General features: G+C 43.1%; 1 protein-coding gene across 2 annotated transcripts in view; it reads left to right on the forward strand.

Moving 5' to 3' along the window:
- Positions 1 to 13833, forward strand: part of EBF2 (EBF transcription factor 2) — a 122743-nt gene extending 108910 nt beyond the window's left edge. The window contains exons 12-16 of one of the 2 annotated variants that reach the window (XM_042024773.1): positions 473 to 538; positions 631 to 808; positions 2633 to 2818; positions 4111 to 4278; positions 10109 to 13833. In XM_042024773.1, coding sequence (XP_041880707.1) covers positions 473 to 538; positions 631 to 808; positions 2633 to 2818; positions 4111 to 4278; positions 10109 to 10140 — 630 coding nt within the window. In that variant the 3' untranslated portion in view covers positions 10141 to 13833. The remainder of the gene's footprint in view (positions 1 to 472; positions 539 to 630; positions 809 to 2632; positions 2819 to 4110; positions 4279 to 10108) is intronic. The other variant, XM_042024774.1, reaches the window with a different exon arrangement.
- The last annotated feature ends 4324 nt before the right edge of the window (positions 13834 to 18157 follow it).

Raw genomic sequence — 18157 nt, forward strand, 5'->3', positions numbered from 1 at the left:
TATTCTATTCTATTCTATTCTATTCTATTCTATTCTATTCTATTCTATTCTATTCTATTCTATTCCATTCCATTCCATTCTCTTCTCTTCTCTTCTCTTCTCGTTATATTTATTTATTTTAGACTAGTCTAGTCTATTCTACCTTATTATATTAATGATTTCATTTTATTTATTTTTTCTCCTGTTCTACTTTATTATTTTATTGTATTTATTGTACTTCTTTATTTATTTGTATTTTATTTATCACATATTTACTTAATTCATTGTAATTTTTATATTTAGTTTTATTTAGTATATATTTATGTTACTTTATTTATATATTTCAATCTTATTTTATTTATTATATATTTCATTTAATTATTGTTTCTTATTTATTTATTTTCTTTGTTTACTGTACATTTATTTTACTTTGTTTTATTTAACAGAGCTATTTTTTGCCATTAAAACATCCCTTTCCCTCTCCCCCCCGCAGGAAATGCTGCTGAAGAGAGCTGCTGACCTGGTCGAGGCCCTGTATGGGACCCCCCACAACAACCAGGTCAGGCTGGCGGGGGTGGGACAGTCCAGCCCCAGCCCCTGGGGAGGTTCCCCCGTTCCCGGCGCTGAGCCGTGCCCTGTCCCGTTCCGCAGGACCTGATCCTGAAGCGCGCGGCCGACATCGCCGAGGCGCTGTACAGCGTCCCCCGGAACCCCGCGCAGATCCCGGCGCTGTCCAGCTCCCCTGCCCACAGCTCCATGATGGGCATCAACTCCTATGGCAGCCAGCTGGGCGTCAGCATCTCCGAGTCGGCGCAGGGCAACAACCAGGGTGAGCCCTGAAGCGTTCCCGGAGCTCTGGAAACCCAATCCAGTCACATTCCCAATCTGTTGGAATTGTAAAAAGGAGAACAAGGGCCCGGTGTCTCCGGCGGGGGGAGAAAATTGCAGTCCCAAACCAATGTGGTTGATAAGAGCAAAACTCCGTTTATTAGCAATCCAGAGGCACTTACATGGTATACCAGCTCGTTAACTCTTAGGTCGCTTAAAACTTATCAAAGCGCATTTCTACTTCTACCTAATTGGACTTACATTGGCAAGCTTCTACAGTTATGTTATGATTAAAAGAATTCAGAGTTCACCTCCCTTCTCTCCCGGTCTTATCTGAACAGCTTCAAATCTTCAAACTCCCTCTTTGTTCCCAGCCCTGTTTTTTCTTCACACAAGAATTTTCTGATGGAGAGTTTTTCTCACACACAGGCCTTTTGCTTACAGGCCTATTGCTACAGCTCTTTTATTGATCCCATAATTCTATCAATGATCCATGCCCCTGATCCTCTAACCATTCTTCAACACCAATTGTTTTTCCCTGGATCTGTTCTCCAGCCTGTCCATGTGCCCAGTGATGGCTTTAACTCTGGGCATCCCAAAGGGTGGTGCTGCCCCCATGTCTTATCTGAAATAATTTTAGATTGCTTTCTGATACCAACTTGCCCCTGAATTCTCTCCCTGTCCCCCTCAAAATATTAATTTCTTGGATTATATCTCTGTTTTCACAAACAGCAATGGCAGCAGCTGGGAAAAACCTCACACAGAGGTTTTCAAGCCTGTGTTTTTAAGGCTGCTGCTTCAGTGTTAATCTTACCAATATTCATGTATTGTATGCATTACATTTACTCCAGATACACTATTGATTGTGAGGAAAGCAACCCATAACACAATGTATTAACATTGGAAGAATTATCAACTTTTCTGTCTCCTGAATATTTTGATTTTCAGCCCACACTGACTGTGGCTGATTGCAATAATCAGCTGTGTTTGACACTCTAAGGCAGCAAACCCAGGTCCTATAAAGTTAATTTTCTATCTGCCAAGTTAAAACTCATCATGAAGATAATTTGGCTCATTTTTTTTTGAGGTCTTAAAAGCCCTGAATTAGAACCTCATAATATAAATGAGCAGAACTTACTTGACTGGATATACTTAAATATTATATCTAAACAGCGACTACTCTTAATGTAATTTTCATATCAATCTCTCCAATGAAAGCTTTTCCATGGAAAAACCCTTTTGCAGCTGGAATAATTATTTTGTCCTTTTATGCTGGTAGCTACAGTGTTCAGGTCTCTTTTTGGAGTAAAAAAAGGCTACATTTTGGCTCTCAAATATTTGTTAGCAAAATACAACAAAAATCGGTTTTACTTATCCAGTTTATTCTTTCTCCCAAGTAGAGTAAATTAAAAGTTAAACTACAAACTTTATATGGGTTATAATTTCCCCTTAGTAATGTACTTGCTTTATCTGTAATTTATCTGTAATTAAACAATTCAACAATAATTTGAAGACTAAAACCTCCCCCATTCAACAGTAGAAAATCCCATATATTATAAATTCTACCCCGGGTAAACACACAATGTAGTCCAGGTCTTGGAGTGAATTAAAAATTTTAATAAATCAAATTTTATTGGAAAAATATACATCAGATCACTTCAAAAAGTTGGTTTAGAACTTAAATTGCAGGAAAAAACCACTGAATTTATTGGTATTACCTAAACATCTTAAACAATCTGGATTTAAATGACATTTATTTAAGCAGGCAATGCACAGGAGGAAGATTTAAGCCACAGAGGTGTTGTGAAATGTGCTTTATTTCCAGGGTACATCCGTAACACCAGCAGCATCTCCCCCCGAGGGTACTCGTCCAGTTCCACCCCCCAGCAGTCCAACTACAGCACCTCCAGCAACAGCATGAACGGCTACAGCAACGTCCCCATGTCCAACCTGGGCGTGCCAGGCTCCCCTGGCTTCATCAACGGCTCCCCCACGGGATCCCCCTATGGATGTACGGCCTCACCCTCATTTCCACCCATTCCGCCTCCTCCTGCCTCAAAAACCCAGCAAAAATGGCTTTAGTGCAGGTTTTGTCAAAGGTTCTCTTTGTGTTCGGGTGTGTTGCGGTACAAACTAGAAAGTGGTCCCATTTTTGGGGTGTTGTTCTTTATTTTCCTCCATTTTCTTATCCTTATGCAGATTCCTGAGTGGCAAAGCCACAGTGGGAAATGAGGTGCAATTTGCAGCTCTAGGAAGCAAGTGGCCACTGCTTTTAGCACAGAGACTTTTGCAAATCCTGGGGAAAAGCCTCTCTGAAATAGTTTTTTATGAGTTTGAAGGCATTATCAATAACTGAGAGCTGAATTGGGGATTAATTTCCTGTGGAACCATATTAACTTCATAACCAGAAACATAGCATACAATGGAATTAAGCTCTCAATTTCTGCTTGTTTCACCATGAGCAGCCACTCTTCCTTCCACACCTTCATTTCCCTCTGGCTAGGGAATGTGTGAAAAACAAAAAAAATACGTAGATACCACCAGCTATGGTGTAAGTGAATCATTAAATATATGTTATATGTGTATATACTAAAAAAGGATGAAAAGTTAAACAGATTATTTTTATTTTCATTTTATTTTATCTTATTTTATTTTATTTTATTTTAATTATTATTATTATCATTATCATCCCCTCTCCTGGAGCTTTCCATAAGGAAAGGACCGGGTCTCCAGCATCTTGTTACTGTGATTTCAAACTAATACTTCCAAGAGACCTGGGAATTCACATGAAATATTGTTATTTGTTCCTCCTTTTGCTGAGGAACAGCTGATATTGTTCTGGAAGCTCAGCAAACAGTTCCTTAACAAGTTATTGGACATAGAAAGGGGCTTATTTCTTGCAAGACACTTCTTTTAAAAGTAGCCAATTTAGAGTAAAATCTAAGCAGCCGCTTGAAACCAAGGAAATTGAATTTTTAAAAAACTGTGGAAGACACAGGATTTGCCAACCTTCCCAAATTCCAAGGACACCGAGTGGACAGGCCATTACTGTTCCTATTGACTCTGTTTTTCCCTTGGTGACTTTCAATTTTCTGGCATCCTCACCCTTAATTTGGAAAGAATTAAGCACTGTTTCTTCTGAACTATTCAGTTTAACTCCCTCTCTACTTCAGACTTACTCTAAGTATACTCACTGAGAGAATGAGACCTCCTTTGAGAGGCAAAACAAGAAATCAGGCAGTGGATTCTTGAAGCAGTTTTACCAAATTTCTGATGAGAAATCCCTTTTTTTTCTTTTGGCAGTGATGTCTTCAAGTCCAACAGTCGGCTCCTCCAGCACTTCTTCCATCCTCCCGTTCTCCTCCTCCGTGTTCCCCGCCGTCAAACAGAAGAGTGCCTTTGCTCCTGTCATCAGACCCCAAGGGTCCCCCTCTCCAGCCTGCTCCAGTGGCAACGGGAATGGGTTCAGAGGTGAGCAACGTGTTCCTATTAACTCACACGAAAACTTTCATTTGGCACCACCTGAGTGCCTCCAGCCACCACCCGAGTGCCACCACACGGATACTGCAGGGCTCAGGAGTGAGAACCTGCCCCAGCCCAGCTGGATTAAAGGACTAATCCAAGCCTTTGGCTTTAAAGAAGGGGCCAGGCACTGATTTCCACCAGGAAGGGTCTGACCCAACGCTGCTTTTCAACCCCACAGTGGTTTGGGTTGGGAAAGGACATTAAAGATCCTGTTCCAACCCCCACCACAGGCAGGGACATATTTCCTTGGAATATAGTGGAATACCAGCTCTTTTGTGGGGAATGACTTCTCCTCAGGCTTGGGGGACTTGTTAAACAGAGCAGAGTTAATCCTCAGCTCTGTCCAGAACACAAACCTGCTGCAAGGTTTAGGCTCAGCCCGGGAATTGAGCCCCACAGCCCATTTACAGCCCTTTTAAAGGTGATCTGTGAAACAAATGTGAGCAGTGAGATAAGAATGGAAACCTGTACCAAATTCTTGCTTTTAACAGGCTGGGGGGGTGTGTGCAGCACATAAATATGCTCCAAGTCTCCATAAAAAATGCCTTTATAGGGCCTGGGAAGTCATCTGGCTCCTTCAGCCTTCACTAGAGATAGCCTAGGAAACACAACTCTGGGAACTGAGCCGTGCCAAGAGCCAGTGGTAATTCCAAATGAGCCCCACAAACAGCACCTGTTGGGCTGGGTGTGATATAAACCCTTAGCTGGGCCACAGGGACTTGCAGAAAGTGTGATTATTTTATGTAATAAGGAAATTCTAAGTGTGCTGAGCAAAACCAGTTACGTTTTTAAAAGCTAACTCAGAGAATTCTGAAACAGCTTCTTCCCCTGCCCCAATTACATGAAAATCCACACTTTTCTAAGATCATTTTCTCCCCATGAACGGGTAGATCCATTGATCTCACCATGTGAATGCGCAGATTTAAGTCTGTTTTAAAGTTAAACTTGTCTAACTGTTGTGTAGAGAAGGCCTAAATATTGAGCCTAAATATTAAGGAGTTACCTGCGGTGATGCTAAACACAAATCAGAGAGAAAACCACTCAGGCTGTTCCTGGGAGACAGAAAAAGGACAAATCAAAAATCTACTGGAGTATTTAAATAAATCATTTTCCTTAAGGTAACACTCAAGGCTCTGCTTAGAAAGGGTTTATCTCCCTTTCAACCCATGAAGAAATAAAGTACTAGAAACCAGGTGGGGCCACTTTTGCCATTTGGTGTTCACATCATATTTTATCCAGCCTATAGATCAGTAATCAATGAGAGATTCTAAAAATGGAGCTTTAGTACTAAATATTACAAAATCTCAAAGCTAAAACCTGACATCCAGCCATTTTCACTGATCAAAGCCCACTCCTGAGCTGGTCAGGATTAATCTAGGAGTTAAGGTTGTGAATAATTGCAGAATTAGCACAAGCAGAGATAAATGGATGCAGAGTTTATTAACCACGTCCCTTTCTTTGTGGGATTTCTCCCTGTACATCAACACAGACATAAGTATATTAATGTTCTACAGCTGTTAAATTTAAGTACCCAGCAAAACAGGACTGGTCAGTGACACAACAAGAAGAAACAAGGTTTGTTAGGCCAGGTCTTGGTAACTATTGAACTCTTCCAGCCATGGATGCAAATTCCAGCTGAAATATTTAAATTGATGCAAGCTGGGGAGCACATGCTCTGGAAAGGATCCAGGTACACACAGCCTGATATCCAAATTAACGTTCCCACAGTGCTGACAGACAGATGTGGCCAAAAAGTCAACGGGAGGCTCCCAAAGAGGCTTCTTGCCTGGACTGAGGCAGTGGGAGATGGATAATCCCCTCTGCCAGGCCATCCCCTGGGGCTGGAAACCAGGGATAGGTGTGCTGGGCGTGGAATTTAGGATTTATTTACTTATTTATCAAATTTAGGCATCAGTAAATGCTGCTGGAGAGAGAATAGCAGAAGCACAGGGCAAGCAGTGAATATGTGCAGGCCCCTTCCCAAAGGCCATTAACTCTGAATTTCCCCACCCATAATATGTACAAAACATCTCCTCAATATATGATAATAATTATATATATTATAGACCTATATATTTACATTTAAAGGATGATAATCTTTATCATCATTATTATTAGTATTATTATTATTATTATTATCATCATCATCATCATCATCATCATCATCATTATTTACCAGCCCCTCAGAGCATGCCACTCCCCTTGCAGGCAGCAATGAAAATCTAGATTATAGCTTCGATAGATGTCAACCACAGCAGTGTTTAAGCCTGGCTTAAACCAGCCTAAACAGGAGCAGCTGTGCAATCTTCATCCTCAGATTTGCATCCCCATTATTCCAGCAGTTTACAGAGAGGGTTTTTTTTCCAAAAATGTATTTTAGGAGGATTTGCTCCCTGTGAGAGTGGGGACGGGCTGGGATGGAATTCCCAGAGAAGCTGTGGCTGCTCCAGCCCTGGAAGTGTCCAAGGCCAGGCTGGACGGGGCTTGGAGCACCCTGGGATGGTGGGAGGTGTCCCTGCCTTGGCAGGGGGTGGGATGGGATGAGCTTTAATGTCCCTTCTACCCCAAACCATTCCATGATCCTGGAATTCAGTGTGAATCCCCTTCCCAGTTCTCATGCTGGAATTGCAGCGAGTCCTTTTCCACGCCAAGACAGTTTTCCAAAGGCCACTTGTACTCTCCAGGCTTATGATGATTATTAATTACACCCATTAAAGGTGCCTATCACCAGATCATCTGGGTACTACCCATCTTTGATTATTTATTTATAAAAAAATTCTCCAACCTTGTGACAATTTTAATCAAGTGTTTCAGTTGATAATTGCAAGCTGTCAAGGTTAATACAATAAGGCTCATCTCTAATTCTTTTTCCATTTCCCTCCAAGAGGAAAAAAAAAGACCCTCTGGGATAATGACTGGTGGTTGCTATATTCCCAACTCATCAGGGAGTGTCCTGCATTGAACCACCTTTATTGAAAAGTTACATCGATTCAATATATAGTAATACAGGCAAAAATAATTACAGCTTTGCTAGCAGTGTAAGACCTTAATCCAAACCTCCCAAACATTCAATAAAAAGCGATCCGGGCTGGGAATAGGCTTTTGACAGTGCAGCCCCAACGGGGAGTGGAGGTGGGGTGGAAATGGGCAGAGCAGGGTGTGTGAAAAGAGAGAGAAGCCTTGAGATGAGCTGGGGAAAACCAGGTGAGAATTCCAGCCAATATTCCTCGACTGACTCGTTCTTTGTTGCAGGAGGAGAGGCTGAGAATGAAATGCCAGTGACACAAATTGGGCTTTGCTTGGATTTTCTGTGTTCTAGAACTTGTTAATCATATGGAATCACAGAATCCCGGGATTGTTTGGGTTGGGAGGGACACTAAAGCCCATCCAGTGCCATCCCCTGCCAGGGGCAGGGACACCTCCCACCATCCCAGCCTGGCCTTGGACACTTCCAGGGATGGAGCAGCCACAGCTTCTCTGGGAAACCTGTTCCATTCCAATACATATATTATTTTATTATTAATATTTCTAACCCTACAGTAAAAAATGTACTGTCATTTAAAGCTAAGAAACTTCCCAAAATGATGCATCTACAAGTATTCTCAAAATATTTTTGAAGAGACATGGCAGAAACTCAGGTTTAAACTTCACTTTGCTTTGCTGGAAGTTTTCCCTAATTAATAAAAGTGAAAATACTGTAAAAATAGTGTCACAAAAAAGCATTTATGCCATTATGGACTGACTCTTGGGGAACAGAGCTCAAACTACACTGGCACCAGCCCCTGAATGGCTGAAACTAAGCCAGGCTAAGCTGTTCCAGGGGTGCAGCCCCTGTGCCCAGACATCCAACAGCCAGAAAAGGTCACCCCAGATGGGGACAAGCCAGGCACCGTCTGTGCAGGAGCTCCTTTACTGGCTTCAGGCAAAAGACCCAGCCAGGACGCCTCAGACAAACAGTTTAAACTCCTGCAGCCAGCCTGGATGATTTTGCCTGGAGCAGAGCAGGAGGATTTGCTCCCCTGGGATACCTGTGGGATGGAGCCAGCACGGAGGGCACGTGCTCACCTCTTCCTCCAGCCCAGCAGAGCCTGGAGCAGGGCAGAAATCCAAGACTAAATCAGGTTTTCCTTTCTAAGGACAGAAAGGCAGGCATGGGGTCAATGCCCAGCTCTCCATTTGGGTTATTTTGGGGTTTGGGGGTGAGGAGAAGGAATGGAGCAGCATCCTTGGTGTCATCAGAAATCCTCTCTTCTAATGCACTCACACATATCCCAGAAACAGGCATGAAAGTGTTTACCTGCTTTATTTAGGGTTGAAAATATGAGGAACAACAGCAAATTCCAAAGCAATTACAAAAAGTATCTGTTTGACTTCAGGCTGTTGGGTTTCACTTTCTCTTTCAGCTATCTGCTAAAATTGGCCGGGACTTCGGCCCCAGTCAGTAAGAAAATATGAAAATATTTATTTTCCTATTGTACTAAATCACAGACCGTATCCACAATTGTTTAAAAACACAGCTCCAGTGACAGGCTCGTGTTAGCTCATGAACTTGCCCAAAGCACTTTTGTAAACCCTCTCAACAAAAAGGTGAAAAGAATTCTCAGGGGGACGGGGCTTTAAGCACACCAATAATCCCACAAATTCCAGTGAACGTAAATCTTTGCAGGATTAGGACCTCGCACTGCACCGAGGCCCCTTTGAAAACGTGACTCACTCATTTGTTGTATAAATACATCTAAACTCAACTTACCCCTCAAAACCTTGGGGAGCAGCACCGGTTCCAGGCAGCTCCAAATGTTGCTGCTGTTGGTTACGAGGAGTGGAGCTGCAATTAAAGGCAGGAGAGTGACTAATAAATAATTTACATAAGCGCAGAGTTCTGGGAGTGTGCCAGGTAAGGCTGCAGTGGCTCAGACTGTGGGGCAAACCCAGCGAGGAAGTGAGGCTGCTCCATTGTTTCCACTGGAATCAGACTGGCAAAACCCAGCCCTGGGCCTTGGCCCGTGCTTCAGGGCTTGGAATTCCCTGGCTCGGTCCTGCCAGCAGCACAGGGAGGGATTCCCTTGGCTTCCACACCTTTCCTTGCTCCCAGCCCTTCCAAGCGGATGAGCAGGGTGGGTAGGAGCAGAGACGCTGCTCAGTTTTGGTTTTTGAGGACGGTTTTGAGTGTTCAGCTTGAGAAGTCAGAATTTTGGGGACAGTTCTGAGCAATGTCCGTCTCCAAGGGCTTCTCTTCAGGGATAAGCACCCAAAAATGGGAAGGTTTTTCTGCAAATGCATGTGCATTGAATTAATCCTCTCTCTTGCATCCTTTTAATTACCCTGGTGGGCCTTGGCTTTTCACAGAATCAGAAAATCATGGAGTGGTTTGGGAAGGGACCTTAAATCCCCTCCAGCGCCACCCCTGCCATGGCAGGGACACCTCCCAGCGTCCCAGGCTGCTCCAGGCTCCATCCAGCCCGGCCTTGGGCACTTCCAGGGATCCAGGGGCAGCCCCAGCTGCTCTGAGAATTCCATCCCAGCCCCTCCCACCCTCACAGGAAGAAATTTCTTCCCTTTTCCCCTGGAATAGCCCTTTGCCCATTGCCTGTGTCACGGTCAGTTCTCACAGTTCTCATTACAGCACCCAAACATTTAAAGACGCTAAAACTCTAATTTAACCTCAGATCAGGCCCTTCTGTGATTCCTGACTGCTCACAGGAGGATGAAGGGCTCGAATATATTTTGTTCCATAACATTTTGCCACAATTTCATCTTTTTTGCTTTTCTTTTTCAGCCATGACTGGTCTTGTCGTTCCCCCGATGTAAGGAAGGGGCAGCTTTGCTACTCTCCCTCTTCCCTTTTTTCCTCTTTTTTTTTCATTTTTCTTTTACAGCACAAAACTACTTATTGTGATGGACCACTAAAAGGAAAAAAATAGCACTACAAGCTCTTTTTTGGGGGAAAGCCAGGCCCAGGGAAAAAAAAAAAGGAACATTTTTTATGGATTGGACAAGATAGAAGTCTGCATCTTTTACCTGTTTCATATTTCTGACACAACCACATCAACTCCTCAAACATTGGGAATGAAGAATCAGCAAGAGCCAGGATGAACAAGAGTTGGCAGGATGGAATCAGAAATGCAAAGTCTTTCCTGGAAGACACGAAAACCTTCCTAAGATTTGTAACATATTCGAAGGAAAAAAAGAAATTGGCAAAATGATTCAAGCTTGATATTTTGGATACAATTTGTTTTACTTTGTAGGGGTAAAAAAGTTGAAGTTTCTATTTTCTATGGAGCCTTTCAGATATCGATTTAGTTTATGCAGAAAAAACAATTCAACAAAACAGGGTACCAGCATGAAAGAATTTCTAGGACAAACAGACATGAATGATGGAACTTTGGTGTATGTGTGTATTTGCTTATAGTTTAACCTCTTTAAAAAAATGTAAGATGTTTTACAATTATTTAAATAAATAAACTTGTAACTTATTGTATGTAGAGGTAGAAATTAAACCCTTTTTTGGATTTTTTCCTCCAGTTGTACAATGAAGAAAGATGATGCAAAAATGTAGTGATAAGTTTGAGATATATTATTACTGCTGCAATTGCTCCTCACTGTTTTCCCCCTCTTACTGAATTCATGTGCAAGGATGTATAGGATTCTTTCTGATTAACAAAACCCTCAGAAACTTTTACCTACATTGTGCTAAACAGGTCATGTAGGAATTTTTCACCCTCCTCATCTTTCCCCCCTTTCCATTTTTTGCTTCAATTAAACTATTCAGGTACTAAGATTAACTGCTAAGTCTCAAAGACCCAGCTGACGAGTGAGTGGCACTTAGGGATTTGAGTGAATCGGATTTTTCATGAGGTACTGAGTTTATTTTATAGGTTCAATGTATGAATTAGGAGGGGAAGGGTTCTCTGGGGTTTTCCATGTAGTTAGAACACCTTAAATTCAGTTATGCTTCATATTAAGGGTGCATTTATAAAGGGTGAATATGTATTGGAATGATTTATGCACTTTTATCCTGAGTCATTAAAAATGGTAAGTATTTGCCAGTTATATAATGAAGTTCATAGAGGTAATCAATTGCTTTGAATTTTTCTGCATTTTAGCCTAAAAAAAGAGTTTAGTTCTCCTTTGCATTTCCTCTCCTGAAATTGGAAGGTGAGGACAAGTCTGATAAAATCAGTTACGAGTTATCCAACTAAACCAGAGAGCACTCAAAAGAATTTGGGTGTTGGAAAGCCATTTTTAGTGGGGAAAAAAATAAAAATCAGCTACACTACGGAGACCCCTCTAAAATTCACACAACTCACGGCTGCATGGAGAGTTGTTCCCATGGAAACACCTTGATGTTAATCAATAAACCCTAAATAAGGCCCCTGGATCTGAACTTGTCCATTTGCCCAGTAGTTTTATGGATGGGTAAGGAAAATTGTGTTCTTGGTGATCTTTAGGGATGGTAGAAGTTGTGATGGGCTCGGGATGGCCAAACTGGGACAACTTCCATGGCTGAGCTCATTTGGAGCTGTTGTGGAGCTGATTGGGATTAGGAAGAGCCAAAAATCCTCTCTGCAGATCCACAGCTCGATGATGATGGGAGGCTGAGGGGGGATCACCTGATGGAGCCTCACGTGAAGGACACGGTTTGGGCACAGGGCTGCCTGTGCAGGAGAGTAGGGCACAGAATCAGAAAACCCTGAAATGATTGGGTTGGGAGGGACCTTAAAGCCCATCCAGTGCCAGCCCTGCCATGGGCAGAGACACCTCCCACTGTCCCAGGCTGCTCCAAGCCCCGTCCAACCCGGCCTTGGGCACTTCCAGGGATGGGACAAGGTCCTCCAAGTTCCCTTTCCTGGTGTAGTGAACAGGTCAGTTTATGGGATAAATCCATTCACTGCACGTGGAGTTTTAAAGGAGGGACTGGAGACACCAACTGGGCTGCTCTGGCCATTCCTGAAGATGTCCCACTTGTTGGGAAGGGGCTTTGCTTTGCTGACTGTGCTGTGAGGTTTGGCATTGTCTTCATTCGGTGCCTTCTCAATGCCATTGAGTCCCATTTTGAAAAGGGCTAGGGGGGTTAATCTCTTCTACAACTCAAGGCCCAACTTCTATCAGCAAATCGACAATTTAAAGAGAGATTTGGTGAGAATAATGTGGGTTTAAGAAACATGGATAGAGTTAGGCTTTCACAGCCAGGCTACTGAAACTGAGTTCCAGAAAAAATGAAATAAAATAAATCCCTGTTAATTGCAACTGCAGGCTGATTGTCTCTACAGGTTCTCTGAGTGCCCTTTGTGCCACCAAGGATGTGGCAGTCACTGGAGGTCAACCAGCACCCCTGAAACCAAGGGAGCTCTGAAATACCAAGGAATCACAGACGTTTCAAAGTCTGGAGTTGTCACTGTACCTCTAATAACACAACGGGGCACAGGGTCTGACCTGGACATTCCAAACAGCAAAACAGCAACAACAAAACCCCCCAAGTATTTCGTATATTCATAGATATTGGTATCCCAGCAGGGGTAAGTGGGAGGTCCAAATTCATGTTTGGAATGATGCATTTATCCAGGGATAAAAACGGATTAAGGACTGGGAGAGCTGGGATTAAAACTTCCGTAAATTTCAGTGAAAACACATTGAGTTCTAATTCCAAAAATTGTCTTGATGAACCAGGCTCATTCTGTCAAATCCCTTCCTCCATTCCCACCTACTAAAATCCCCAAACAGCTCCAAAGTATGAAGATGGTGAATATTCCCCTTGTCCTTCTCTGTACAGGCTACTTCTAAAATTGATTATCAAATAGGCTCAACATTCTATGTCTGGCAAATATTCCAGATCAATAGGAATTTCCAGACCACCTGCTGGAGAGTAGCAGCTTGTTACTTTAAATCCTCTCCCTTTTTTTTAACAAATCAGATTTTCATTACAAAACCTCAGTCAGGAAGGTTTCCAATTAAAAAAAAAAAAAAAAAGTGGTATTTCATGGGAAAAGCTGGGTTTTGTCCATCCTTCTGTGTTGTTCTTTCATAGTCAGCACAGGCACGTGAGAAAGGTCCACCACATCACTCAAACCCTGGGAAGATTCAGGGGGAAAAATGACAGTCTGGCAATAAAAAATCAAAAAATAAAAGGAAAGTTTCTGGAACACTGAACATTCCTTTCACCCTTCAGTTGTTTTTATCAGCTCTGTCCAGTTGCCCAAGTGGGAGAGCCATGAATCCAAGTGAAAAAGAGAAACCTCCCTAAAAAGCTGCTCCAGGAGAGGAACTGCCTGTGTTGATGCAAATATGAAAAATCTGGTTTACTTTGAGCCAAAAGAAATGAAAACAAAAAAACCCCCCGGAATTATTTAGAGCCTGGATTTTGCTCATGCAGGGAAATCATGGTACTGGAGATGAGTGTAGAATTCATTGAGCTTTACAGAGAAAAACACCTGTAAATAAACACAGTCAGAAATCCTTGGCCATGGAAAAAGACTTTTGCAGTGGCAAAACACTCAACACAAAGGGAAAAAATGATGTAAAAACTGATGTGTGAGGATTTCTTCAGTGTAACAAGCAAACCTGTCCTCTTTGAGTGGTTGCTGTTGACAATTCCCTGAGAGTTTTCCTCTTTGCCACTGGGAAGACGGAAGTGTTGCAATAGGGAACGACAAATTTCATCAGAACTTTGGAAGAGTTGGTTTGATCTCCCAATTTATCTCAGTAGAGCACCTTCCTCTCCCTCTTTCTTTGCACACTTCCAATATGCATGGTTTCTCCAAACTGTTTCCTCTCTCCTGTAAATTAAGGCCGCATTTCTCCCTCCTGTATAGTTTTGGGGTTTGTTTGGGATTGGCTGGTTGTTTTTTTGGGTTTTTTTTTTGCTTTGTCAGTTATATACAGTATGAAGTTGCTATGCACAGAGCTTTTGTAAAGATAGCTTTTTGGGTTTTGGTTTTTTTGTTTACTGTTTTTAATGGTCCTACTTATGGAAGAATATCTTGTTTGTAAAATGAATATGTCTACTTCAGTTTTAAACTTTAAATTATCCTAACAAAAAAAATAAAATTTTTGTACTGTAAATGAGGGGGGGAATTATCTTAATTTCCGAGTGTTCAATTTGCTTCTTTGTCATTTTTATGGGTCACTCACGGTAACAACACCACTTTAAAAATGGTATAAAACGTTATGTGAGAGTTTTTACATCAAGATTTGAAGATTTACCTGTAAAACACCCAACCACAACTGGGGAGAGCCAGGCTGAGGTTAGGCTGGGCATGGAATAAGAGGATCATTAATGGTCTTTTTGACCATTCTTTTATTGATTTATATCACCTTTGTGAGAGTTCAGTCCTTTTGGGGGAGGAAAGGACTCGAAGGCTAGGACAGGGAGATGTCCTTTTTGGACACCTCCCTTTTTGTTATGAGCATACAGTTGGTCAAAGCCCAAAATCAAAATTCAAAACTGGGACTGACTTATCCTGGCCTTCCCTGGACTAAATTTGGGGTTGGTCCTGTTTTAGGCACCATCTTTGTGCAAAACTCTGAGCAAACAATGAGTTGATGCTGCAGAGGTGAATCACATTGGCTCCCCAAAATAATCTGGATGTATTTACTCTCTCTTGTGCAGAGTGCACATTTCAGCCACAGGGATGGACAAACCTAGTGCTGAAAACTGCTTGGAAAATGGTAATTGGCCATTTGAACCAGGAATATTCCATTTTCTTCGATGAAAATTACTAGAAAGGTTCAAACAAATGAAAATTTTAATGATGAAGGTCACTTTTACTGACATTTTTGACAGAATGTGAGTCAGTGTTTAAACTACTGCCAGATGTCAGTGCAAGCATCTGAAAACATGAGGCACTATCAGCCCAAAACTGAGGAGAACACGGGTTTTTGGTAGCCTGCACCAATTCTTCCTTTCAGGAGAACGTGCAATCAGCAGATGAGCTTCATCCCAGCCCTGAAACCCGAGTTTTCCACTGTCCTGCTGAAATATCCTTCATCTCCTCTTGAACAGAGGCCCATTCTCCTGAAAATCTGATTCAGCTCTTTTTTTCCCCCGCTGAGAAATCCCAGCAGTGTTTTAAGTGACGATTTTGGTGATAAAACTCCCAGTTCCTGTGAAAGAGATCCTCAGTCTTTAACAGGGCCCTACTGTTGTGTTCCAGGGAGGAAGTTTGTTGGGCAGATGAAAGCTGGAGATCTGCTGCTCCACTCCTGCTTTTCTTACATCTCTTAAGGACTTGATGATGGACAGATACAACCACGAGCCTGGGATGTGGCACCCTCAGAGCTGGAGCCTGAGCAACTTCCAAACAAAATGCTCCAGGAGGGAAGGAGATGTATGAGAGTTTCAGACGAAAAAATCAAGTTCTTAACTCAAAAAAGCAAACAAACAACTCCCTCCAAACCCAAGTAGCTCAGCCTGTCAAGGATTATCTGCACAGAAATGTCTTTAGAAACAAAAAATCTCTAGGATGATTGTCATGAACCTATTGCATTATCAGTCTTGCTCCATACTTAAAAAACAGTGTGAGAAGAGGGGTTTTGGTCAATGTCAAGACCAATAAAGGCTTGAAACCTCCCCCCTTATTAAATCCTTGGCTCACCAGGTTTTACAGGAAGATCAGATGTTCGACCTTCCCTCCAAGGTTGCTGCCACGCTCTGGGAAGAATTGAATGAGTTTGGTCACATCAGACACAGAAAGGGGCCCTTTTCCAAGGGCAAAGTGTCTGCGTGGCTGTGAGTTTGTAGAGTATCAGGAAGAGCAAAGGAATATTCCTCCTAAGAGCAGTGATAATAGGAATTCTGGGAGTGGTCAGTGACCGTGCAGGTTGTCCTTCCCTAGGGAGGGGACAGCCACATCTGGGCATGGCCACGTTGCTCTGCCTTGGTTCAGAAAGGCCTTCTAGAACAGCACATCCTCTCCCACCCTATTTTTTTGTTCCTTTCCAGGTATTTTCTAGATGGAAAAAATCCGAATTTCGCTTCTATAAATGGTGAAACAAAAGCCATTCCTTCAGCCACTTGTGCGGGCCGGGCAGGGAATTGCCAGCCCAGCTAAAATATTTATCTCTGTGACAACACACAGCTGCTGAGGTGCAGAGATCTGAAGCTTTAGTGGCACCAGGTTATTTAGGCAGGAATGTCTCATTAACTCCGTGTGCAGGACTGGATTAACCAGCAGCTGGGGATGGAGCAGAGGGTGCCGACAGAGCAGGAGAACAAACACCAGTGGAGATAAGGGGAAGGGGAAACCCAACACTCCTCCATCCTCAGGGGGAAGGCACCAAAAAATGTCCCATGGAGGCAATAGAAGAACTTTGGGGGAAGCACAGCAGGGAGGGTGGGGAAGGGAAATGGGATCTGCTGTCCTGTGTCGGGTCTGGGCAAAGTTACAGCACGAGAAAACACAGACCCATCCCTTGGCACATCCTCTTCCACAGGGGGACGGGGATGGAAACCTCCACCTTCTGGAGGCACAGGAATTGGAGCTTCTCGAGTCACCTTCTGGCCTGTTCATTGGCAGAGGAAGATCCTTGGAAATGCAGTGCAGCTTTTCAGAGAGGCGTTTTACACCGTTTTTACAATGGTGCTTGTTTCTAATTTAAGTTGTGATTTTTAAGATATGACTCAGTTATTTCTAAGAGTAATAGAGAAAGAAGTATTTCCAACAGCAAGCAGCCTTTTCAGAATGCTTTGGAGCAATTTTAAGAGTGTGACTAACCTGGATGAGAAATTCAAGCAGCCCTCCTTTTCTCAAGACTCCCTGGTTTAAGTGGCAGCAGCACCACACCACAGCAGAGTGGGGCTTGTGTGGGCTTGAGATGGAGAAGGACTTCTCCCAACACATCCCTGCCACTGCAGGGACTTGATTGGAATTTACCAGCAGGGTCCCTCTGACACTGCAATTGCTGCAGTCATTTCTTTGTCTTTAAAATGCCATATAATTGCTAATGTAATTAGTGATGTATACAGAGGGGGCTCGTGCAATTACCAAGTCCTAAGATCAAGTAATTAATGTTCTGTCAACAAAACAGCAACTGTTTCATTAACAACTGTCTGGGTTTGAAAACAGATCAACTCAGAACGTACCCACTTGGCTGAGTTTGGCAAGAGCAGCGAATTCCAGCCCAGAATACCCCAGCCCGGATCAGCTGGGTGTGGAAAAGGGGACTGTGCCATTCCCACCTCCAGCTCCCAGTTATTCCTCCCCCAGTAAGATGAGGGATCACCAACACTGCCCATAGGGACAGGGCTCACAGCTCTGAGGTCCCAGTTTTATGGATATTCTCAGGTTTTTTAAAATTTGCAGAGGGTTTCTAGGACCTGCAAAGGTTTGTTGGATTGCAGGACTTGGAATTTGGTGAGCTGAGGCCAATCATTTTGTTGACCTCTGAATTTACTTCAAATTCCCAAGGTTTTCTCTATTACCATGACCCCAAGCACCTCCCTCCAAGTGACAGGAGCGGGGTGCCCACTCCCATCTGATTTTTCACTCCTTCCTTTACAAATCTGAGTTTTACAAAGGGGTTTTTAACCGGGTTTTCACCTTGTCCTTTTCCTCACATCTCTTTTTGGAGAGCTCACATCCCTCCAAGTGTTACCCAGCCCCCCTTCAGTGTCTCTTGACTCTCCCCTGGTCTCAATGCTTCAATCCAGAGCCCATTTTCAAGGGTGGGACCCTTGCAGGTGATGCCTGGGAAGAGCTGTGCTGGTCCTACCCAACTCCAGCTTCTGCTCCGTCCCCCTCAGCACCATCCACTGCTCCTGGATCTCTCAGCTTGCTATTTAGGGAGGGATTCCAGGTCCAGCTCTCGCAGGACACAGCACAGACTTGGA

The sequence above is a fragment of the Corvus kubaryi genome, unplaced genomic scaffold (genome assembly GCF_017639235.1).
Source record: "Corvus kubaryi isolate FWS band 111438036 unplaced genomic scaffold, C.kubaryi_AGA036_p1.0 37265, whole genome shotgun sequence".
Classification (NCBI taxonomy): Eukaryota; Metazoa; Chordata; class Aves; order Passeriformes; family Corvidae; genus Corvus; species Corvus kubaryi.